General features: G+C 51.2%; 1 protein-coding gene across 6 annotated transcripts in view; it reads left to right on the top strand.

Moving 5' to 3' along the window:
* Positions 1-3547: 3547 nt before the first annotated feature.
* LOC132209001 (utrophin-like) overlaps positions 3548-24072 on the top strand; it is a 170275-nt gene continuing 149750 nt past the window's right edge. The window contains exons 1-2 of one of the 6 annotated variants that reach the window (XM_059644240.1): positions 3548-3747; positions 5868-5996. Coding sequence is in view for 1 of the 6 variants with exons in the window: in XM_059644241.1 (XP_059500224.1) it covers positions 3726-3747 (22 nt within the window). In the remaining 5 variants the exon portion in view is untranslated. Of the gene's footprint in view, positions 3748-4025; positions 4048-5867; positions 5997-15494; positions 15582-24072 lie in introns of those variants that run through there. The other 5 variants (XM_059644236.1, XM_059644237.1, XM_059644239.1 and 2 more) reach the window with 5 other exon arrangements.

Raw genomic sequence — 24072 nt, 5'->3', positions numbered from 1 at the left:
GGAGCGAAGGGATGCCCCCTCCCTGCCGCTGTGGGAAGTAGGATCTTTATCGCACAGCCCTCCGTAGTCGAATAGCACCCCGGCGACAAGGTGAGAAGACAGGAGGGGCTCCCGGGGATGAGGGAAGGACACAACCACTGTCAGTATAAGGTTAGGGGGTGATCATACCCCTTCCTGGGGCTGAGGGGAGCTCCTGATGCCAAGCGAACAGCCGAGATCGACCCGCAGCTCTCCGACCTCAAGGGGACCCTGTCTCAGAGGCTGGAGCATTTCCAGCCGGAGCTCGGAGGGAAAGGGTCATCGCACCCAAAACGCTACCTCGGGACTTTTTCTTCACAGATGCTGAGCATTTCCAGCAACTTGTGTTTGCATTTCCACCCGGAGGTGGGTTTGTGGAGAGACACCATGGGACGGGAATGGGTGTGGGGTTTGATGGGGCAGTCACAGAGACTGTTGAGAGAGAGAGAGGCAACCCCCGTGTCAGGGTTTGGAAAATCTCCGGCAGTTATTCATTTCTCTCTCAGCCGAAGGCGCTGCGTGCTTTGGTTTCCTTTCCTCTTGTACTCTCTCCCCCTGTGAATAAAGCCAGAATGAGTTTGTGGGCGGAGAGAGAGAGAGAAGGGACAGAAAGATGGAAATAAGGGAACATGACAAGGGAGTGAAATTAGAGCCAGCAGAGGTGAGAATCAGAGGCAGGGAGGAAGAGCAAGAAAACACAAACAAAGGAGAATGGGGGGTAACAAGGTGTTGATGCGGATGAACACAGCAGGACAAGCAGCATCAGAGACGCAGGGAAGCTGATGTCAGAGATGATGGGAACTGCAGATGCTGGAGAATCCAAGATAATAAAATGTGAGGCTGGATGAACACAGCAGGCCAAGCAGCATCTCAGGAGCACAAAAGCTGACGTTTCGGGCCTAGACCCTTCTTCAGAGAGGGGAATGGGGTGAGGGTTCTGGAATAAATAGGGAGAGAGGGGGAGGCGGACCGAAGATGGAGAGAAAAGATGATAGGTGGAGAGAGTATAGGTTGGGAGGTAGGGAGGGGATAGGTCAGTCCAGGGAAGACGGACAGGTCAGGGAGGTGGGATGAGGTTAGTAGGTAGATGGCGGTGCGGCTTGGGGTGGGAGGAAGGGATGGGTGAGAGGAAGAACCGGTTAGGGAGGCAGAGACAGGTTGGACTGGTTTTGGGATGCAGTGGGTGGTGGTGGGGGGAAGAGCTGGGCTGGTTGTGTGGTGCAGTGGGGGGAGGGGACGAACTGGGCTGGTTTAGGGATGCAGTAGGGGAAGGGGAGATTTTGAAACTGGTGAAGTCCACATTGATACCATATGGCTGCAGGGTTCCCAGGCGGAATATGAGTTGCTGTTCCTGCAACCTTCGGGTGGCATCATTGTGGCAGTGCAGGAGGCCCATGATGGACATGTCATCTAGAGAATGGGAGGGGGAGTGGAAATGGTTTGCGACTGGGAGGTGCAGTTGTTTGTTGCGAACTGAGCGGAGGTGTTCTGCAAAGCAGTCCCCAAGCCTCCGCTTGGTTTTCCCAATGTAGAGGAAGCCGCACCGGGTACAGTGGATGCAGTATACCACATTGGCAGATGTGCAGGTGAACCTCTACTTAATGTAGAATGTCATCTTGGGGCCTGGGATAGGGGTGAGGGAGGAGGTGTCGGGGCAAGTGTAGCATTTCCTGCGGTTGCAGGGGAAGGTGCCGGGTGTGGTGGGGTTGGAGGGCAGTGTGGAGCGAACAAGGGAGTCACGGAGAGAGTGGTCTCTCCGGAAGGCAGACAGGGGTGGGGATGGAAAAATGTCTTGGGTGGCGGGGTCGGATTGTAGATGGCGGAAGTGTCGGAGGATGATGCGTTGTATCCGGAGGTTGGTGGGGTGGTGTATGAGAACGAGGGGGATCCTCTTTGGGCGGTTGTGGCGGGGGCGGGGTGTGAGGGATGTGTTGCGGGAAATACGGGAGACGCAGTCACGGGCGTTCTCGATCACTGTGGGGGGAAAGTTGCTGTCCGAGAAGAACTTGGACATCTGGGATGTGCGGGAGTGGAATGTCTTATTGTGGGAGCAGATGCGGCGGAGGCGGAGGAATTGGGAATATGGGATGGAATTTTTGCAGGAGGGTGGGTGGGAGGAGGTGTATTCTAGGTAGCTGTGGGAGTCGGTGGGCTTGAAATGGACATCAGTTACAAGCTGGTTGCCTGAGATGGAGACCGAGAGGTCCAGGAAGGTGAGGGATGTGCTGGAGATGGCCCAGGTGAACTGAAGGTTGGGGTGGAAGGTGTTGCTGAAGTGGATGAACTGTTCGAGCTCCTCTGGGGAGCAAGAGGCGGCGCCGATACAGTCATCAGTGTACCGGAGGAAGAGGTGGGGTTTGGGTCCTGTGGAGGTGCGGAATAGGGACTGTTCCACGTAACCTACAAAGAGGCCGGCATAGCTGGGGCCCATGCGGGTGCCCATGGCCACCCCCGTAGTCTGTAGGAAGTGGGAGGAGTCAAAAGAGAAGTTGTTGAGGGTGAGGACGAGTTCGGCTTGGCGGATGAGGGTGTCGGTGGAGGGGGACTGGTCGGGCCTGCGGGACAGGAAGAAGCGGAGGTCCTGGAGGCCATCTGCATGCAGAATGCAGGTGTATAGGGACTGGACGTCCATGGTGAAGATGAGGTGTTGGGGGCCAGGGAATTGGACGTCCTTGAGGAGGTGGAGGGCGTGGGTGGTGTCACGGACGTAGGTAGGGAGTTCCTGGACCAAAGGGGAGAAAATGGAGTCCACCTGGAGATGAGTTCGGTGGGGCAGGAACAGGCTGAGACGATGGGTCGACCAGGGCTGGCAGGTTTGTGGACTTTGGGAAGGAGATAGAAACGGGCCATGCAGGGTTGGGGAACACTGAGGTTGGAGGCTGTGGGTGGGAGGTCCCCAGAGGTGATGAGGTCATGAATGGTGTTGAAGATGATGGTTTGGTGCTCGGGTGTGGGGTCATGATCAAGGGGGCAGTAGGAGGTGGTGTCGGAGCATTGGCGTCCGGCCTCGGCGATGTAGAGGTCAGTGCGCCCTACTACCACTGCGCCACCCTTGTCTGCGGGTTTGATGGTGAGGTTGGGGTTGGAGCGGAGGGCTGTCCGTTCTTCAGGGGAGATGTTGGAGTGGGTGAGAGGGGTGAAGAGATTGAGGCGGTTAATGTCTCGACGGCAGTTGGAGATGAAGAGGTCGAGGGAGGGTAGGAGGCCTGGGGGTGGTGTCCAGGAGGAGGACTTGTGTTGGAAGCGGGTGAAGGGGTCAGTGGAGGGAGGGTTAGGTTCCCGGTTGAAGAAGTAGGCGTGGAGGCGAAGACGGTGGAAAAACTGCTCTATGTCCAATCGTGACTGGTATTGGTTGATGTGTGGTTGTAGGGGGACAAAGGTGAGCCCCTTACTGAGGACTGACCGTTCGTCCTCAGTCAGTGGGAGGTCTGGGGAGACGGTGAACATGTGGCCGGGCTCAGTGTGGCTGTCTCCTCTGGGGTTGCTGGCTGTGGAGGCTGTGGGCGGAGCGATGAGGTCGTCGGCCGTGGGCGGGGTTCCGTCGGCAGTTGGAGTATCGGGGGAGGCGGCAGCAGCTGCGGTGAGGGTGGTGTGTGAGGTGTTGTATCTGTGGAAGTGGAGGTGGTGAGTGCAGCAGCGGTTCCGGAAGTGGTGTGGCCGGCGGAGGCGGATGTGACGTCATCGGTGGGGTCTCCGGCCGTGTCTTCATGGTCAATGGCGGCGGGGCAGGTACAGACTCGGGATTTGGGAGGCGCAGGAATCCTCTTGTGGGTGGCAGGGGCCCGTGAGTTGGTTGTACTTAGGATTTTTGGTGTCCAGTAAAGCTGAGTGGAACTGGGTGTTCAGTCTGTGGATCCTGCGGCGGATAAAAAACAGCAGGGGTCCTGTGCAGGTCTGGGAGAGGGAGGCTCTGAGCTGGGGCAGGCTGGATTGCCCTGTGTGGAGGTGCCGGCGCATGGCTGCGAGTGTCTGTTTCAGGAGTCGCAGGGAGAAACGCTTCTGAAGGGTCTGAATATTCTGGGTGTAGAGGTGATGTCAGCCTGTCTGCTGTGTTCATCTCCCTTCCTCCTTCCCCCCCCCCACCTCGTCCTGCTCCCTTCTCCCCCCCTCGTCCTGCTCCCTTCTCCCCCCCTCGTCCTGCTCCCTTCTCCCCCCCCGTCCTGCTCCCTTCTCCCCCCATCGTCCTGCTCCCTTCTCCCCCCCCTCGTCCTGCTCCCTTCTCCCCCCCCTCGTCCTGCTCCCTTCTCCCCCCCATCGTCCTGCTCCCTTCTCCCCCCCTCGTCCTGCTCCCTTCTCCCCGCCTCGTCCTGCACCCTTCTCCCCGCCCCCGTCCTGCTCCCTTCTCCCCCCCCGTCCTGCTCCCTTCTCCCGCCCCCGTCCTGCTCCCTTCTCCCCCCCTCGTCCTGCTCCCTTCTCCCCCCCCTCGTCCTGCTCCCTTCTCCCCCCCATCGTCCTGCTCCCTTCTCCCCCCCCTCGTCCTGCTCCCTTCTCCCCCCCCTCGTCCTGCTCCCTTCTCCCCCACCTCGTCCTGCTCCCTTCTCCCCCACCTCGTCCTGCTCCCTTCTCCCCCCCTCGTCCTGCTCCCTTCTCCCCCACTCGTCCTGCTCCCTTCTCCCCCCCTTGTCCTGCTCCCTTCTGCCCCCCTCGTCCTGCTCCCTTCTGCCCCCCCTCGTCCTGCTTCCTTCTCCCCCCCTCGTCCTGCTCCCTTCTCCCCCCCTCGTCCTGCTCCCTGCTCCCCCCCTCGTCCTGCTCCCTTCTGCCCCCCTCGTCCTGCTCCCTTCTGCCCCCCCTCGTCCTGCTTCCTTCTCCCCCACTCGTCCTGCTCCCTTCTCCCCCCCTTGTCCTGCTCCCTTCTGCCCCCCTCGTCCTGCTCCCTTCTGCCCCCCCTCGTCCTGCTTCCTTCTCCCCCCCTCGTCCTGCTCCCTTCTCCCCCCCTCGTCCTGCTCCCTTCTGCCCCCCTCGTCCTGCTCCCTTCTGCCCCCCCTCGTCCTGCTTCCTTCTCCCCCCCTCGTCCTGCTCCCTTCTCCCCCCCTCGTCCTGCTCCCTTCTCCCCCCCTCGTCCTGCTCCCTGCTCCCCCCCTCGTCCTGCTCCCTTCTCCCCCCCTCGTCCTGCTCCCTTCTCCCCCCCTCGTCCTGCTCCCTGCTCCCCCCCTCGTCCTGCTCCCTTCTCCCCCCCTCGTCCTGCTCCCTTCTCCCCCCCTCGTCCTGCTCCCTTCTCCCCCCCTCGTCCTGCTCCCTTCTCCCCCCCTGTATTGATCTCATCTTTGACTCAATACAAAAAACCAAAAAAATGAAACCCAATGAGATGAATTTTGGATCAGTAATTATACATGGCATAATTTGACAGAAAATGCACTGTTGTTAAAATAATTAGCAATTCAACCAGAAAGGCCACTAATGTGAATCCTGGATCTGTGTATCATTTGAAATTACTTAATTGTATAGTTTTAGTATTTGAACACAAGATGGAGAATTCTGTTCAGGTGATGTTGTAGCCAGAAGATAGAAAGATGATAGAAATGTTTGGAGAGATATGGGCCAAGCACAGGCAGGTGGAACTAGTTGAGTTTGGGATTGTGATCAGCATAGACTGGTTGGGCCAAAGGATCTTTTTTCATGCTGTATGACTCTATGAAACTCAAGCTTAATTGTTCGAAACTCACATTCAGACATATCTAACCTTTATCATAATCTTACAGAAAGATAGCGACTTTATCCCTCAGAATTGCAGAGTCTTTAATTTTACATCCTCAAGACATTTAGCAGGGATAGCATGGATTATAGAGTGAGTTGAGTAGATTGGTTCATGATTAATTCTGAACTGAATTTGATTTATTTTACATTTTCAGACAACATCAGGTGAAGATGTGCGTGATTTCAGCAAGGTGCTGAAAAATAAGTAAGAAATATTTTGCCAAACATCCTCGCTTGGGTTATTTACCAGTACAAACAGCTCTAGAAGGCGAGAACCTTGAGACGTAAGTTTATTGATGTGAGATTTACTAATGTATCAATGCCCATTTGGGAGTTGACAAATATTGCAGCATTATTCATTCTGCAGCTTTGCAGGAGAGTGAGGTTGTCCATTTGCGCATATGTCAGAAGTAGATAATACAAAAACAAGGGGGGCTTAACTGATATCATTGGTCCTCTCGCCTTCAAAACAGTGTAGTTACTCAGAGAGTACATGTGCTGAGGACTTGTTGATACTGTCACTAACGTGCAACCTTCCTTGATATCTTTCTCTGTCCTCCAGTTCTGTCTTTAAAAACTACAATCAATTACTCTCTCCTGAAAAGAAAAGAACCTTTGGCTGAACATAGAACAAAGAACAGTACAGGCCCTTCGGCCCACGATGTTGTGCCGTCCTATTATCCCATGAAGATCAAACTACCCTGCATACCCTTCATTTTACTGTCCTTCATGTGCCTATCCAAGAGTCGCTTAAAAGTCTCTAAATGTATCTGACTCCATTACCACTGCCAGCAGCGCATTCCACACACCCGCCACTCTCTGTGTAAAGAACTTAGGTCTGACATCTCCCCTATTCCTTCCTCCAGTCACCTTAAAATTTCTCCCCCTCGTGCTAGTCATTTCTGCTCTGGGAAAAAATCTCTGACTATCCACTCCAGCTATGCCTCTCATCATCTTGTATACCTCTATCAAGTCACCTCTCATTCTTCTTTGCTCCAATGAGAAAAGTCCTCGCCCCCTCAACCCTTCCTCATAAGACCTGCCGTCCATTCCATGCAGCATCCTGCTAAATCTCCTCTGCACCCTCTCTAAAGCTTCCACATCCTCCCTGTAATGAAGCGACCAGAACTGAAGGCAATATTCCAAGCGCTGCTCCATCCCCATGAACGAATGCTGGATTCCAAATCTCTTTCCTCTTGATGCTTTAAATTCATTGCTGTCTTTCGTGTAATTTCATACTTGAATTCACCGGATCAACTTGCCCCTGCATTTCTGAGACGCTCACAGGGACCGGCCCCCGGAGCCCTCTCCCGCTCACGGCGATTTGCCTCCGCAGCCCTGTCCCCCTCACGGGGACGGGCCCCCACAGCCCTGTCCCCCTCACGGGGACGGGCCCCCGCAGCCCTGTCCCGCCCACGGGGACGGGCCCCCGCAGCCCTGTCCCGCCCACGGGCCCCGGCCCCCCGCGGCCCTGTCCCGCCCACGGGCCCCGGCCCCCCGCGGCCCTGTCCCGCCCACGGGCCCCGGCCCCCCGCGGCCCTGTCCCGCCCACGGGCCCCGGCCCCCCGCGGCCCTGTCCCGCCCACGGGCCCCGGCCCCCCGCGGCCCTGTCCCGCACACGGGCCCCGGCCCCCCGCGGCCCTGTCCCGCCCACGGGCCCCGGCCCCCCGCGGCCCTGTCCCGCCCACGGGCCCCGGCCCCCCGCGGCCCTGTCCCGCCCACGGGCCCCGGCCCCCCGCGGCCCTGTCCCGCCCACGGGCCCCGGCCCCCCGCGGCCCTGTCCCGCCCACGGGCCCCGGCCCCCCGCGGCCCTGTCCCGCCCACGGGCCCCGGCCCCCCGCGGCCCTGTCCCGCCCACGGGCCCCGGCCCCCCAGTCGGCATGGAGGAGTTGGACTGAAGGGTCTGTTTCACTGCTGTACAACTCTACGACGCTGTCTCTTTCTCTCTCTCTCCCATTTTCTCCAAACCCACCCCCTGCCCCACACACACAATCTCTGTCTCTCCATCTCTCTGTGTGTGCCTCACTCTATGTCTCTGTATCTCTCTCTCTGTCGTCTTGTCTCTGCCACTTCGCTGTGCACTTCTCTGTCTCTCTCTTTCTCTGTCTCTTTGGTCCGTGTGTGTGTGCGCCCCTCTCTGTCTCTCCTCTTGTCTCTGCCTCCCTCTGTGTGTGCTTCTGCCGTTCTCTCTCCCCTGTCTCTCCGTCTCTCCCTGTGACCTCTCTCTGTCCCATCTCCCCCGCCCCCCTGTCTTTCCCTGTGTCTCTCTTCCTCTCTGTCCGAGCCTCTCCACTCGCTCAGCAGGCAGCGTTCTGGGTTTCGTTCGAACAAAGTTTAAAAATCTCTGTTTAAACCCAGCCCATCCGCAATCAGACTGCATTTCTAATCCCCTCTCTCTCTCACACACACTCTGTCTCTTTCTCCCTCGCAGTCAATCCCCTTCCTCTCCTGTTCCTACTCACGCCTTTTTCCCCCTCTCCCTCGGCGACGAGTCCGCTGTCTGGATCCCTTTTCCCGGGAGGGGCTGAGGACCCAGGGTTTCGGCAGCGGGGATCATCGCACCACGCTCCTGGACCCCTACAACCCCCTGTTCTCCAGCGGCCTCCAGCATGACCACCGGGCTGGGAGCAGGCATCCGGGCTGCTGGAGCGCTCGCTGCTCATTGGCTCGGCCCTGCGCCGCCTTTGCCAGGACCGGGGATCCGAGGTGGGAGAAGGCCTCTTTGCCCGGCTCCTGGGCACAGCTACCTGCCTGAACAGCTGCCTGGCACCGAGCCTGCGCTCCCCGAGTACCTGGCCGTGGTACGCGACGCCTTCCGTGGCTGAGCAGCCGACAACGATCTCCGACTGCAAGGTCACAGTGGGGTTTGGGGTGAAGGGAGGACTGGGGACATGAGCACGGTCCCTGTTTCACATCCTGCGCCGCTCCTATCACAAAGCGAGGGGTTGGGAATGTATGTTTTGGGGGTGAGAATACCCCTCCCCGGGTGAGGGGAAGGCTGGGGACATTGGGAGGGTGTCTATTATACAGCCCTGCGCGGGTTTCCGTAGCAGAACTGCCTACAGCTCTCCGACTACAAGGTAAAGGGAAGGAGCGGGATGGGATGGGGTAGGCGTTGGAGGATAGCCGTCCTGGAAGCGAGGGGACATGGGGAGAGTCACTATCATACAGCCCTGTGACTGAGTGGCCTACAGCTACTGCAAAAGGGGCGTGGTGGGGGTTGGGTTCGGAGAGGGGTGTTGTCGGGAGGTTTGGGGTCACGGGCAGCGCTGCTTTCTGCAGCCGAACAGCCACTGCCACAAGATGAGATGGGAGGAGGTTTAGGAGTGAAGGGATGCCCCCTTCCCCCGCGGCTGTGGGAAGTGGGATCTTTATCGCACCGCCCTCCGTAGCCGAATAGCACTCCAACGACCAGGTGAGAAGGCAAGAGGGGCTCCCGGGGATGAGGGAAGAACACAACCACTGTCAGTATAAGGTTAGGGGGTGAACATACCCCTTCCTGGGGCTGAGGGGAGCTCTTGATGCCCTGCGCCAAGCGAACAGCCGAGATCGACCCGCAGCTCTCCGACTATAAGGGGACCCTGTCCCAGAGGCTGGAGCATTTCTAGCCGGAGCTCGGAGGGAAAGGGTCATCGCACCCAAAATGCTACCTCGGGACTTTTTCTTCACAGATGCTGAGCATTTCCAGCAACTTGTGTTTGCATTTCCACCCGGAGGTGGGTTTGTGGAGAGTCACCATGGGACACGAATGGGTGTGGGGTTGGGTGAGGCAGTGACAGAGACTGTCGAGAGAGACAGAGAGAGGCAACTCCTGTGTCACGGTTTGGAAAATCTCCGGCAGTTCTTAATTTCTCTCTCAGCCGAAGGCGCTGTGTGCTTTGGTTTCCTTTCCTCTTGTACTCTCTCCCCCTGTGAATAAAGCCAGAGTGAGAGAGAGTGAATTTGTGGTGGGAGAGAGAAAAGGGACAGAAAGATGGAAATAAAGGAGCATGACAAGGGAGTGAAATTCGGGCCAGCAGTGGTGAGAGAGGGGGAGAGAATCAGAGTGAGGGAGGAACAGCAAGAAAACACAAACAAAAGAGAATGGGAGGTAACGAGGTGTTCATGAGCATGAACACAGCAGGACATGCAGCATCAGAGGCCAGGGAAGCTGATGTCAGGATGTCAGGATGTCTGCTGCGTTCAACTCCCTCCCCCCACCGGCTCCTCCTCCTCCCCCCCCACTCCCCGCTCCTCCTCCTCCTTCCCCACCCCCGTCCTCCTCCTCCTTCCCCACCGTCCTCCTTCTCCTTCCCCTTCCCCCCCCGTCCTCCTTCCCCCCCCCGTCCTCCTTCTCCTTCTCCTTCCCCCGCCGTCCTCCTTCTCCTTCCCCTTCCCCACCGTCCTCCTTCTCCTTCCCCTTCCCCACCGTCGTCCTTCTCCTTACCCCCCCCCCCGTACTCCTTCTCCTTCCCCTTCCCCACCGTCCTCCTTCTCCTTACCCCCCCCGTCCTCCTTCTCCTTCCCCCCCCCACCGTCCTCCTTCTCCTTCCCCCCCCACCGTCCTCCTTCTCCTTCCCCCCCCACCGTCCTCCTCCTCCTTCCCCCCCCACCATCGTCCTCCTCCTTCCCCCACCCCCGTCCTCCTTCTCCTCCCCCCCCCGCCCCCCACCCTGTCCTCCTGCTCCTTGCCCCGTCCATTCATCCATTCCTTCCTCCCGTCAGGCCTCACTCCCCCCCCTCCAGCCATCCATTCCTCCCTCCCTCCCTCCCTCCAGCCATCCATTCCTCCCTCCCTCCAGCCATCCTTTCCTCCTTCCCTCCAGTCAGTCAAAACAACAAAGCAAATTACACCACACGAACAGGCCCTTTTGCCCTCCAAGCCTGCGCCGATCAAGATCCTCTGTCTAACTTCTCACCTGTTTGCTCACGGTCTGTGTCCATTTGCTCCCTGCCTGTCCGTGTACCTGTCCAAATATATCTTAAAAGATGCTAATGTGTCTGCGTCGCCCACCTCCACTGGCAATGCGTTCCAGGTGCCCACCAACCTCTCTGTAAAGAACTTTCCATGCATATCTCCCCTAAATTTTCCTCCTCTCACTTGGAACTCATGACCCCTAGTAATTGAGTCCTCCGCTCTGGGTGGCAAAAGCTATTTGCTGTTCACCCTGTCTATACCCTCATGATTTTGTCGACCTCAATCAGGTCCCCCCCAATCTCCATCTTTCTCATGAAAATAATCCTAATCTACTCAACCTCTCTTTGTAGCTAGCACCCTCCATACCAGGCAACATCCTGGTGAACCTCCTCTGTACCCTGTCCAAAGCGTTCACGTCCTTTTGGTAATGGACACAGTACTGTAAATGTGGCCGAACCAAAGTCCGATACAACTGCAACATGACCTGCCAACTCTTGTACTCAATACCCCGTCCAATGAAGGAAAGCATGCCATATGCCGCCTTGACCACCCTATTGACCTGTATTGTCACCTTCAGGGAACAATGGACCTGAACGCCCAGATCTCTCTGTTCATCAATTTTCCCCAAGACTTTTCCATTTACTGTATAGTTTGTCCTTGAATGTGATCTTCCAAAATGCATCACCTCGCATTTGCCTGGATTGAACTCCATCTGCCATTTATCTGCCCAACTCTCCAGTCTATCTATGTTCTGCTGTAACCTCTGATCGTCCTCTTCACTATCGGCTTCTCCATTCCTCCCTTATAAGGTGATTAGTCAAGACTTAGGAGGCATAGAATGGGTTAGCAAAATGCAGGGGATGGGGACAATTGAATTGTGGAGCTGGTTTAAGGAACAGATATTGCGTGTCCTTGATAGGCACGTCCCTTCAGGCAGGGAGGAAGCGATAAGCTAAGGGAACTGTGGTTAACTAAAAAAAACTTGTATCTCTTGTTAAGCAGAAGAGGGAGGCTGATGTGATGATGAGACCAGATGGTTCAGATGAGGTGATGGAGAGCTACAGATTAGCTGGGAAGGATTTAAAGAGAGAGTTAAGAAGAGCAAGGAGGGTACATGAGCAGACATTGGCAGGTAAATAAAGGAGAACCCGAAAGCTTTCGATAGGTATGTGAGGAATAAGAGGATGTCTGGGGTAGGCATAGGGCCAGTCCAAGACAGAAGTGGGAAGTTGTGTGTGGACGCTGTGGAGATTGGAGAGGTGCTAAATGAATATTTCTCATCTGTTTTCACTGAGGGACAGGAGAATATTGTAGAGGAGGTGACTGAGTTAGAGGCTACTAGAATTGAAAGGGTTAAGGTTAGGAAGGAGGAAGTGTTATCAATTCGACAACGTGTGAAGGTAGATAAAACCCCTGGGCCTGATGGGATTTTTCCGAGGATTGCCTGGGAAGCTAGGGAGGAGGTGGTGGAGCCTTTGGCCTTGATCTTGGAGTCCTCATTGTCTACAGGTTTCGTACCAGAGGAGTGGAGGATTGCAAATGTTGTGCCCTTGTTCAAGAGGGGTAGTAGGAATGACCCAGGCAATTATAGACCTGTGAGCCTTGGGTGTGTTGTAGGAAAAATTTTGGAAAGGATTATAAGAGATAGGATTTATAATCATCTAGAAAGCAACAATGTGATTGGAGATAGTCAACATGGATACGTCAAGGGCAGGTCATGTCTCAGAAACTTCATTGAATTTTTTGAGAAGGTGACCAAACATGTGGATGAGGGTCGGGCAGTTGGCGTGGTGTACATGGACTTGAGTAAAGCCTTTGATAAGTTTGCCCGTGGTAGGCTATTGGAGAAAATACAGAGGCACGGGATTGAGGGAGCTTTAGCCATTTGGATGAGAAACTGGCTTTCGGTAAGAAGGCAACGAGTGCTGGTTGATGGAGAATATTCAGCCTGGAGTCTGATTACTGGTGGTGTGTCTCAAGGATTTGTTGTGAGACCACTGCTGTTTGTCATTTGTGTAAATGACTTGGACGCAGGCAGTGGTGGATGGTTTAGTAAGTTTGCAGATGACACTAAAGTCGGTGGAGTGGTGGACATTGTGGAAGAATGTTGCATGTTGTAGGGAGACTTGGATAAACTGCAGAATTGTCCCTAAAGTTGGCAAATGGAGATTAATACGGATAAATGTGAGGTGATTCACTTTGGGAGGACTAATAGGAAGGCAGAACACCGGGTCAACGGAAAGATTCTTGACAGTGTAGGTGAGCAGAGGGATCTTGGTGTCCATGTGCATAGATTCCTGAAAATTGCTACCCAGGTAGATGGTGCTGTTCAGGAGTCTGATGGTGTGGTAGGTTGCAATGGTAGAAGGATTGAGTTCCGGAGACGTGATGTCATGCTGCAACTCTACAAACACTAGTGCGGCCTCGGAATCGTTGGAACAAGTGCAGAGGAGGTTTACCAGGATGTTGCCTGGTCTGGAGCGAAGGTCTTGTGAAGAAAGGCTGAGGATCTTGGGCCTGTTCTCATTGGGGAGAAGGATGCTAAGAGGGAATTTAATAGAGATAATACAAGATGATCAGTGGTTTAGATAGGGTGGACAGTGAGAGTCTTCTTCCGAGGACGATGACTTCAGCTTGTACAAGGGGGTGCAGCTACACATTGAGGGGTGATGGTTTTAAGACAGATGTCAGAGGTAGGTTCTTTACTAAGAGAGTGTTAAGGGCGTGGAATGCTCTGCCTGCCAATGTTGTTACCTCAGCCACATGTGGGGCCTTTAAACAGCCCTTGGATAAGCATATGGTTGACGATGGGGTAGTGTCGGGGAATAGGCTTAGATTAGTTCACAGCTCGGCGCAACATGGAGGGCCGAAGGGCCTGTTCTGCGCTGTGTTGTTATATGTTCTATTACAGTTCACAGATTACTCTCCCACACATTTTAGTGTTAAGTGTGAAGAGGATAATGAACGTCTGCAGAAGGACACAGAAAGTGTAAGTGAATGGACAAGGGTCTAGCAGATGGAGTGCAATGATGGAAAATGTGAGGCTATCCATTTTGGTGGCAATTCGGGCAAAATGGAGTATTACATAAATGGTGAAAAATTGTAGCATGCTGCTATGCAGAGGGAGCTGGGCAGCCTTGTGTATGAAGCACAAAACGTTTGCAGACGCAGCTGGTAATTGAGGCAACAAATGGAATAGTGTCCTTTATTGCTCGAGTGATGCAGTTTAAAAATCGGGAGGGGATGCTCCAGTTGTATAGGGTGCTGGTGAGGCTTGATGTAGAGTAGTTTGTACAGTTTTAGTCTCCTCACTGGAGAAAGGATGTACTGGCACTGGAGGGGGTGCAAAGGAGCTTCACAAGATTGATTCCAGAATTGAAAATGTTGCTGTATGGGGAGAGTTTGAGGAGACTAGGATTGCACTCACTGAAACTTCGAAGAATGAGGGATGTTCTAATAGCAACTTTTAAAATTACGAAAGAAATACACAGGAAAGGAGCACTGAAGTTGGTTCCACTGATGGGTGAAAGTACATCTCCGGGGCACAGCCTCAAAATAAGGGTGAACAGATTTAAGACTGAGTTGAGGATGAGCTTCTTCATCCAAAGGGTTGTGAATCTGTGGAATTCTCTGCCCACTGAAACAGTTGAGGTTCCCTGGTTGAATGTTTTAAAGGCCAAGACAGATAGATCTTTGAACAGGAAAGGAATTGAGGATTATGGTGAATGGGAGGGTAAGTGGAGCTGAGTCCGCAAAAAGATCAGTGATGACCTTATTGAATGGCGGAGCGAGCTGGAAGAGACAGATGACCTACTCCTGCTTTATTTCTTATGTCCATATGTCCTTAGATTGCCATCCTTGTCATTCCTCCTTTCCTGGAATAGGCCAGATCTGAACGCTGATCAGTAGGTCTTTAAATAACTTCCACGTATCAAATGTCGACATGTACAATAAAAGCTCCTCCCAATTAATACTGCTCTGCTCCTACCTGATACTCCTTCCCCCAATTTAGTAGCTTCCCACAAAGTCCTGATAATTCATAGCTATCTTAAAATGTAAGAAGAGGCGATCACCTCGTTTGAAGAAGCTCCTGGTTCAGTGTTTTTCCCCATGTGGGAGTCAGCTACAGGTTTTCTTGTTCCAAGATTGGGGAGGAAATGGCCGAGTGGTAGTATTACTGGACTGTTAATTCAGAGAGTTAGATAACATTCTGGGGACCTGTGTTCAAATCCCAGCACAGCAGATGGTGGAATTTGAATTGAATATAAAAGAAAATCATGAATGAAGAATCTAATGATGACCATGAATCCATTGCCAAATGTCAGAAAAACCCACCTGGTTCACTGATGTCCTTTAGAAAAGCAAACTGCCATCCTTACGAGGTCTGGCCTACTTGTGACTACAGACCCACAGCCATATGATTGACTCTGAACTGTCCCCTGGGCAACGAGGGATGGACAACAAACACTGCCGAGCTAGTGATGTCCTCCTCCCGTCAGCAAATAAATACAATTGGATTCTACGTCTTCCGATTGAAGATTGTTTCTTGTTCTCACAGTAATTTCATCGCTTAGTCAGTTTCCCTCCTGCCTGTCTTTTTGGAATGTCACGTAGCCCTGCACATTTACCTCCAGTGTTGATCTCTTTATAACCATGTCTTTGTAATAGCTCTCAAATCATGCCCGCCAACCTGTATGTGTGCTATTAATTTGTTGATTTTGTTCTGAATACAATGAGCACGTAAGCAAAGAGCCATTAATTTAGCTCTATAACTTTATTTCACCTCTTGACAGTATTTACAGCTGTTTTCTGTTTCTACATGCTGTCTTTTGCAATCCCACACTGAGTATTGTTATCTCAATAGTTCTTGAATGTCAGATCGTGTGTATTCCTGGGCGACTCTGCTCGTGTGGTCTGTGGAGTTGTGGAGGTCGCAGTTCTAGGACAGCCATTTCATAGGCCTCTGCTGCAGGTTAGAAGAAAAGACAATCTCTTGCTCTGAGCTCTGCAAACCAGGGCAATGTCAAAAAGGAAACAAGGTCAAAAGAATTTCAATAAGAATCTCAAAATTAACTGCTGAATTCACATAAGCATTCCGGGGATCGCCCAACTTAGTGGCCACAACATCCCACTTTCTATTCTTCACAAACAATCCAAAGGCTGAACTATCCGTATCCCTCTTAACGGTTATGTTTTTTGAGCTAATTTCTTGTTTCTAACTTGTGTGTATTTGTGGTGCCTTCTGACTTCTTGCATTTAGCAATTGATAAACTCACTCTCTCACTAATTTAGTAAAACCTGGTTTTATAGAATCCCCGGTGTGGAAACAGGCCATTCAGTTCAACAAGTCCGCAGCAACCTTGCAAAGAGCATCCCACCCAGACCCATCCCCATTCCCAACTCTATCCCTGTCAGCCTGCATTTCCCATGGCTAATATACCTAAACTACACGTATGTGGGCACTGTGGGTAATTCAGCATTCCCAATCCACCTAACCTGCACATCTCTGGACTGGTCAAAACAATGATTCAATATGAATTAGTTAGAATGCAGCTGTTAACAGCAATCCTCCGTCCCTGTGTTGGAGCGAGATTTAACATTCAAGATCCAAAATGATACACTTGAACAAGGTAGTTCAAAACAGCCAGCTCTCTGATTGAGGTTGTTGACTTGCTCGCCGAGCTGGCTTGTTTTCATTGAGACGTTTCGTCACCATGATGTGTGACATCATCAGTAGAGCCTCCAGCGAAACAATGTTACTCTACTCTGTCTGGAATTTATACTGTCCGGTCAGTTACCATGAGTACTGTCATTTCGGGTTTTGATCTGTATGGTTTTGTATGTGGGGGTCCAATTGTATCTGTTTGTTGGCTGCATTATGGGTGGAGGATCACGCCTCTCATACGAAACTGGGACAAGGTAACCATAGTAGCCCAAGCCAAGCATAGACCCGCAGAGGGATTCTCGAGGCATGGTTCTCCACCCATTCTCCAATCTCACATTGTTGGTCTCTTCAGTTTGAATATGATCACTCAACCATAGCCTTTATGACAAACAACGTAGTCTTAGTTCCCATAATCTTCAAACAGGACTGTCCAGACAGATCCACTTGTTCTCATGATTTCGTCTTCTGTTGGAGGGATTCTGAAATGTCTGCATTCTTCCTCAACTGAGCATTCCTTGCGTTCGTGGTTGACAGAGCTCTCAGCTGTGTCCAACCCATCTCCTACACTTTGGCCTCCCCCCTGATGATGTGCACTGGTCCTCAAAGCCCAACCCATCAATATCCACATCTAGAAGAACATCAGCCACGATTTCCAACAAGATTCCACCACCAGGCAAATATTCCCCTCCCCTCTCTTGTCAGCCTTCCGCAGAGACCATTCCGTCAGGACACCTCAGTCCACTCTTTATCCATTCGCAACACCTCCCCATTACCCGACAGCACTTTCCATGCCACCACAGAAGGCATAATATCTGTCCATTTACTTCCTCCCGCTTCATTATCCAAGGCTTCCAGGAGAAGCAGCGATTTACCCACACTTCACTCAATCTAGTCTACTGTATTCACTGCTCACAATATGGTCTCCCTCTGCATCGGGGAGACGAAACACAGACTGACCAACCGCTTGGCAGAACACCTATATTCTGTCCGTAAAAATGGCCCCAGGTTTCCAATTGCCTGTCACTTGAGCACTCCATCATGATCCCTGGGCAAAATCTCTGTCTCAGGCTTGCTGCAGTGCTCCAGTGAGTGCAAGCTAGAAGAAAAAAATCTCATGTTTGCGTTGCAGAACACCTCCGCTCGGTTTGCAATAAACAACAGCACCTCCCAGTCGCGAACCATTTTAACTCCCCCTCCCATTCCTCAGACGACTTGTCCATCGTGGGCCTCCTGCAGTGCCACAATGGTGCCACGCAAAGAGTGCAGGAACAGCAACTCATATTCCGCTTGGGAGCCCTGCAGCCCAATCGTATCGATGTGAAGTTCCCAAGCTTCAAAATCTCCCCTCCCCGACTGCATCCCAAAACGAGCCCAACTCATCCCCTCCCCGCACTGCATCCCAAAACCAGCCCAGCTTGTCCCGCCTCCCTAACCTGTTCTTCCTCTCACCTATCTCCTCCTCCCACCTCAAGCCGCACTTCCATTTCCTCCTGACTAACCTCATCCTGTTTGCTTGACCTGTCCGTCCTCCCTGGACTGACCTATCCTCTCCCGACCTTCCCACCGATACTCTCCTCTCCACCTATCTTCTGTTGTCTCCATCTTCGGTCCGCTTCCCCGTCTCTCTCCCTATTTATTTCGGAGCCCTCTCCCCAACACCCTCTCTGATGAACGGTCTAGGCCCGAAATGTCAGCTTTTGTGCTCCTGAGATGCTGCTTGGCCTGCTGTGTTCATCCAGCTTCACACTTTGTTATCTTGGATTCTCCAGCATCTGCAGTTCCCATTATCTCTGGATAAAGGAGAAGATAGGTGGAGTGGAGACAGACAGGTTAAAGAGGCGGTGGATGGAGCCAGTCAAGATGAGTGTACGTGGGGAGTTAGGGAGGGGATCGGTCAGTCCAGGGAGGACAAACAGGCTAAGGGGGTGGGATGAGGCTGGTAGGTAGGAGATGGGGGTAGGGCTTGAGGTGGGAGAGTGGGTAAGTGGGAGGAAGGACAGGTTAGGGAGGTGAGGATGAGCTGGGCTGGTTTTGGGATGTAGGTGGGGAGGGGAAATTTTGAAGCTTGTGAAATCCACACTGATACCATTAGGCTGCAGGGTTCCCAAGCAAAATAAGTGGTACTGTTCCTGCAACCTTTGGGTGCCATCGTTGTGGCACTGCAGGAGGTCCAGGATGGACAGTCCATCTGAGGATTGGGAGGGGTAGTTAAAATGGTTGGCGACTGGGAGGTGCAGTTGTTTAGTGTGAACCAAGCCTCCGCTTGGTTTCCCTGACGTAGAGGAGGACCACACAGATAGTGGGAACTGCCGATGCTGGGGAGTCTAAGATAACAAAGTGTAGAGCTGGATGAATCAAGGGCTATGGGGAGAGTACAGGGAAGTGGAGTTGAAATGCCCATCAGCCATGATTCAGATGCCAGAGTGGACTTGATGGGCCAAATGGCCTTACTTCCACTCCTCTGTCTTATGGTCTTATGAACACAACAAGCCAAGCAGCATCATCCAGCTCTACACCTGTTATCTCAGATTCTTTTGTGTCCGATTCCTGACAAAAGATCTGGACCAAAAACGTCAGCTTTCCTACTCCTCTGATGCTGCTCAGCCTGCTGTGCTCATTCAGCTCGACACCTTGTTATCATGGAGACAGCACATGTTAGGTGTCTTTGCTACATCAAGTTTCCTGAGTGTCATAACCTATATGACAATGTGTATCAGCTCTGAACTTATTTGTATGTTGAAGCCATTCATGTAATTTGCATGTGAATAAATTTACATTTGGACTCTGGTGAAATACAAAGAAACCTAGACTTGTTTGAAAATTAAATCGACTTAATTAATTCAGTCATATAATTGGCATAAAAATATAAGAAATTAATCCTACTCAAAATCTTGGAGATGTGTTTGTTTGGCATTAGGGTATTGAAGGTGGAGATGTGGTCAATAAGTAGGAGCTTGATGTAGATGCCCTTGTTATCTGGACGTTCCAGAGATGTGTGTAAAGCCAAAGAGAGGACATCGACGATGGATCTGCTGCATCAGTAGGTGAATTGCAGTGGATCAAGGTAATGTGGGAGGGTGGAGTTGATGTGACCCATGACCAACCTCTCAAAGCACTTCATAGTGATGAAAATGGATGTAAGAGCCACTGGGCAGCAGTCATTTGAGGCTTCTGGAAAAATTTGCTGACGTTCAGTGCGGGGATCTTAAAGCTTTAGCATGAACATCAGAAAATTGGAGAAGCCTCGAGCATATGAGTACAGGTAGCTGAGGGTAGGGAGGGCGGGAATTACAGAAATCAAAGAGGGCAAGACACAGAGAGAGAGAGCGAGAGAGACAGAGATCAGAGTGAAGAAATGATTGGCCTGGTAGGCAGTGGAAAATACATGATTTTCCATGGAACATGCAGACATCTTCGAAAAACAGGACATTGAGTTTTCAAAGTTTTGGAAATTAGTGTTATAGTTGATTTAGAGTGAATCAAATTGCTGTTCACACCATTGCCATCACCTTGCCCTTGTCAAGACAGACATGGATAAAGTTCTCAAAGCTGATAGAAAATTGAAAGCACTGGCATCCTGTGACGATGGTACGTTTCCTTCCTTTAAAAATAATGCTTGCAGCTTAATTGGCATAATAAAGAGCACAGGGGCTCTGCTTGACACTGCCGCCTCACGGCACCAGCAACTTGGGTTCAATTCCACCCTTTGACTATCTGTGTGGAGTTTGCACATTCTTCATGTGTCCGCATGGGTTTTCTCTGGGTGCTCCAGTTTCTTCCCACAGTCAAAAGACGTGCAAGTTCGGTGGATTGGCCATGCTAAATTTCCCAAGGAGTTCAGTGATGTGTAGGTTAGGTGAGTTATGGGTGGATGGGTCTCGGTGGGATGCTTTGAGGGGCAGTGTGGATGTGTTGGACTGACGGACCTGTTTCCACACTGTAAGGATTCTCTGATTCATGATTCTATGATTTTACTGAGCACAAAGGTACAATATTAGCCCGTCATATTTGTCTCACCTCTTGACGCATTGACAAGAAAGCTTTAATTTCAGTTTCTGTGCATTTTCAATGTGTCTGCTGTCTCTAACAAGGCTTGACTGTATCTCCTTCTCTAATGCACATCTCCTGTCCCCTAACAAGTAGAGGTGTCACTTGCTTTTCATTCAGTACCATCAGTAAAACAATAGCCTCCATATTCCAAGATAATAAAATGTGAGGCTGGATGAACACAGCAGGCCAAGCAGCATCTCAGGAGCACAAAAGCTGACGTTTCGGGCCTAGACCATTCATGAAGCTTTTGTGCTCCTGAGATGCTGCTTGGCCTGCTGTGTTCATCCAGCCTCACATTTTATTATCTTGGAATTCTCCAGCATCTGCAGTTCCCATTATCTCTGATACTATTTTAGCCTCCATATTCTATCCAGCGGCTTCTCTTAACACTCACACACTGTTCTTTTTTTCCTCCAGGTATTGACCACTCATCATTTCTTATTCCTCTCCTCATCTCATCTCTCTCACATACGCTCTCTCGATCTCTCCTCTCCCTATTCTCCCCCAACACTTCACTCAGGCACAAACAGAAGTTCACAGTCACACTATGTTGCACATGCATATCCTATCCCTCATGCACAAACATACTATCCACACACACTGACCGCGGACAGACACACGCGGACAGACACACACACACACAGAGTCACGTTCTCACTCATTCATACTCCATACTGTCATACAATCATGCATGGTCTTGCACACATTCCGTGGCACACTTGCATGCCCTGTTCGCAGGATCTTTTGCCAATGTTCATACTCTCAACTACACACAGACACACACACACAAAACTCTCCCTCACACACTTGGGCTTACAAATTCACTTGCTCTCAAGCTCACTCGCTCTCACAGACACTCTCACTGCCTCATGCATGCTGTTACACTCGCTTTTGTGCTGACTCTCGTTTACACACTCTTGAGCACAGTCACTGGCGCACACATTCTGTCCTGCGCACGCTCACACTTTCGTGCACTGTCTTTGCACTCTTGAACACAATCATATGTTCACCTCTCTCTTGCACACAGTCAATTTGATTTAGAGTATTCATTATTACATGTGCCTAGGTACAGTGAAAAGTTCTGTGATGCATGCAGTATAGACAGATCATACCATACAAGGTGCATTAGTGAAATGGAACATAATGACAGCAACAGAGAAGATGCACAGAGAGCAAGATCAAAATTAGATTTAAAATTTTAAGTGTTCTATTCAGATGTCCAATAACAGTGGTGAAGAAGCTTTTCTGGGATCTGTTCACACATGAATACAAACTTTTTGACACCTTCCCTTCAGAAAAGGGTAGAAGAGAGTGTAATTGGCGGGTGAGAAAGACCTTTGATAATGTCAGTTGCTTTCCCGAGGCAGCAGGAAGTATAGGTGGAATCAATGAGTGGAAGGCTGATTTGCATGATGCACTGTGCTGTGTTCATGACTGTGGAGTCTGTTGTTTTCTTAGGAAGAACAGTTGCCAAACCATGCTATGATATGCATCCAGATAGGATGCTTTCTCTGGTACATCAATGAAAGTTGCCCTTTATATTTGAATTGCCTTAGCCTCCTGGGAAGTAGAGACATTGGTGTGCTTTTTTGCCCATTGCGACGATCTGGGTGGACCAGATTTTTCACAGTCATTGATGTGACTCCATTATGGCGTGTTAACCAGATCAACAATGTCATTAAAAATATCCTGAAGGAGGAGGACTGTAAGACGCAGCTCGATGTACACTTTGGTAAGATGAGTGATGAGGTCTTGCATCAAGTGTTCCGAGAGCTAGGCAGTGGATTAAATAGCAGAACCTCTAAAGTTGCAATCTCTGGATTATTCGTGGTGCCACATGCTGAGAAGGCAAGAAAAAGGGGAAGAAAACAGATGAATGCTTGGCTCAAGTGTTTGTGTTTGGGGAGGGATTTAGACACATGGATCTGAAGGACAATTTGTGGGGATGGTATATCCTCTACAAGTTGGCTGGTCTGCAGCTGAAGCAGAAAGGAACCAAAATCCTTGCACAAGGGTTTGCTAATGTGGTGAGGAATTTAAGCTGTCGGCCTCCAAGCAGTGGGCAATTGAAGAGCAGGTAATTCACTGAGGGGTGAGAAAATAATAATATAAAGATTATATTAATGGATTTCAACTGCACAACATTAATTGAGATAACATAAAAGTTTGACTTGGGAAATAATTCTTTAAATACATTTGAGAGATTATTTAACATCACCATGTAGACGAGCTTGTAAGGGACCTACTTCTGGGACACAAAGGCAGTGTTCAAGGTGACAGTGGCTAAGTGCTTTAGTGATAGTGACCACGACAACAGACTTTTCAACATGGGAGAGGAGATCTGTTTAAAAAAAAATGTTTTTGGTTTGGGGTAAGGCATATTTGACTGAAACAAGGCAGGATCTGGGTGTAATATTTTGGGAAGTTAGTTGAGGGCGAATCTACAGCAGAAAAGGAACTGGGAGAGTAAAGGCCAGCTATGTTCCGTTTTGGGTGAAATTTATGATCAACAAGCCTGGAGAACCCTGGATCTTGAGGAATGTTCAGGACATGTTTATGACAAGTGCAAAGGGAGCAAATGAATGGATGACTAGTGACGTATAAAAATGAAGTGTGAAGATACGGTGGTGGCCAAGATTGGAAAGAATATCAAGATATTCTGCAGGCATATCAAGCAGGAGAATAACCAGGGAAAGAGTAGGGCCAATTAGAAACCGGGGTGTACGAAGGGTGATGGGGCAATCTGTGTTCAGAACTGAAGGGCATCGATACAGTCGACAAGTACCTCCCATCTGTCCTCCCTTCAAGGAGGAGCATTGATGTCTATAAAGCAGGAAGATGCAGTGTGAAATTGAAATTATTGGCTGGTTTAAAAGTGAACAAATCCCCACGCCCATATGAGTTGTTTCCAAGACTGCTGTGGGAGAAGAGAAAGAAAATCTCTTCAGAGATAGTAGGAACTGCAGATGCCGGATAATCTGAAGAAACAAGGTGTAGAGCTGGATGAGTGCAGCAGGCCAAGCAGCATTAGAGGAACAGGACGGCTGATGTTTGGAATCTGGACCCTTCTTCAGAAATGGGGCAGGGGAAGGGGATTCTGAAATAAATATGGAGAGAGGGGGAGGCGGATTGAAGATGGATAGCTGAGAAGATAGTTGGAGAGGAGACAGACAGTTCGAAGCGGCGAGGATGAAACCAGTGAAGATGAGTGCTGGTGGGGGGTTAGAACATAGAACGATACAGCGCAGAACAGGCCCTTCGGCCTTTGTTGTTGCACCGACCAGTGAACTAATATAAGCCCACCCCGCTACACCAGCCCATCAGCGCTCATCTGCTTACCCAAGGACTGTTTAAATGCCCCGAATGTGGCTGAGTGAACCACATTGGCTGGCAGGGCGATCCACGCCCTTACCACTCTCTGAGTAAAGAACCTGCCTCTGACATCTGTCTCAAATCTATTATCCCTGAATGTGTAGCTGTGCCCCTTTGTACAAGCTGAAGTCATCATCCTCGGAAAAAGACTCCCACTGCCCACCCTATCTAATCCACTGATCATCTTGTATGTCTCTATTAAATCCCCTCTTAACCTTCTTCTCTCCAATGCGAACAGACCCAAGTCCCTCAGCCTTTCTTCGTAAGACCTTCACTCCAGACCAGGCAACATCCTGGTAAATCTCCTCTGAACCTTTTCCAATGCTTCCACATCCTTCCTGTAATGGGGCGACCTGAACTGCACGCAGTATTTCAA

Source organism: Stegostoma tigrinum, unplaced genomic scaffold (genome assembly GCF_030684315.1).
Source record: "Stegostoma tigrinum isolate sSteTig4 unplaced genomic scaffold, sSteTig4.hap1 scaffold_61, whole genome shotgun sequence".
Taxonomy (NCBI): domain Eukaryota; kingdom Metazoa; phylum Chordata; class Chondrichthyes; order Orectolobiformes; family Stegostomatidae; genus Stegostoma; species Stegostoma tigrinum.
This window is presented reverse-complemented; position numbering and strand designations above follow the sequence as displayed.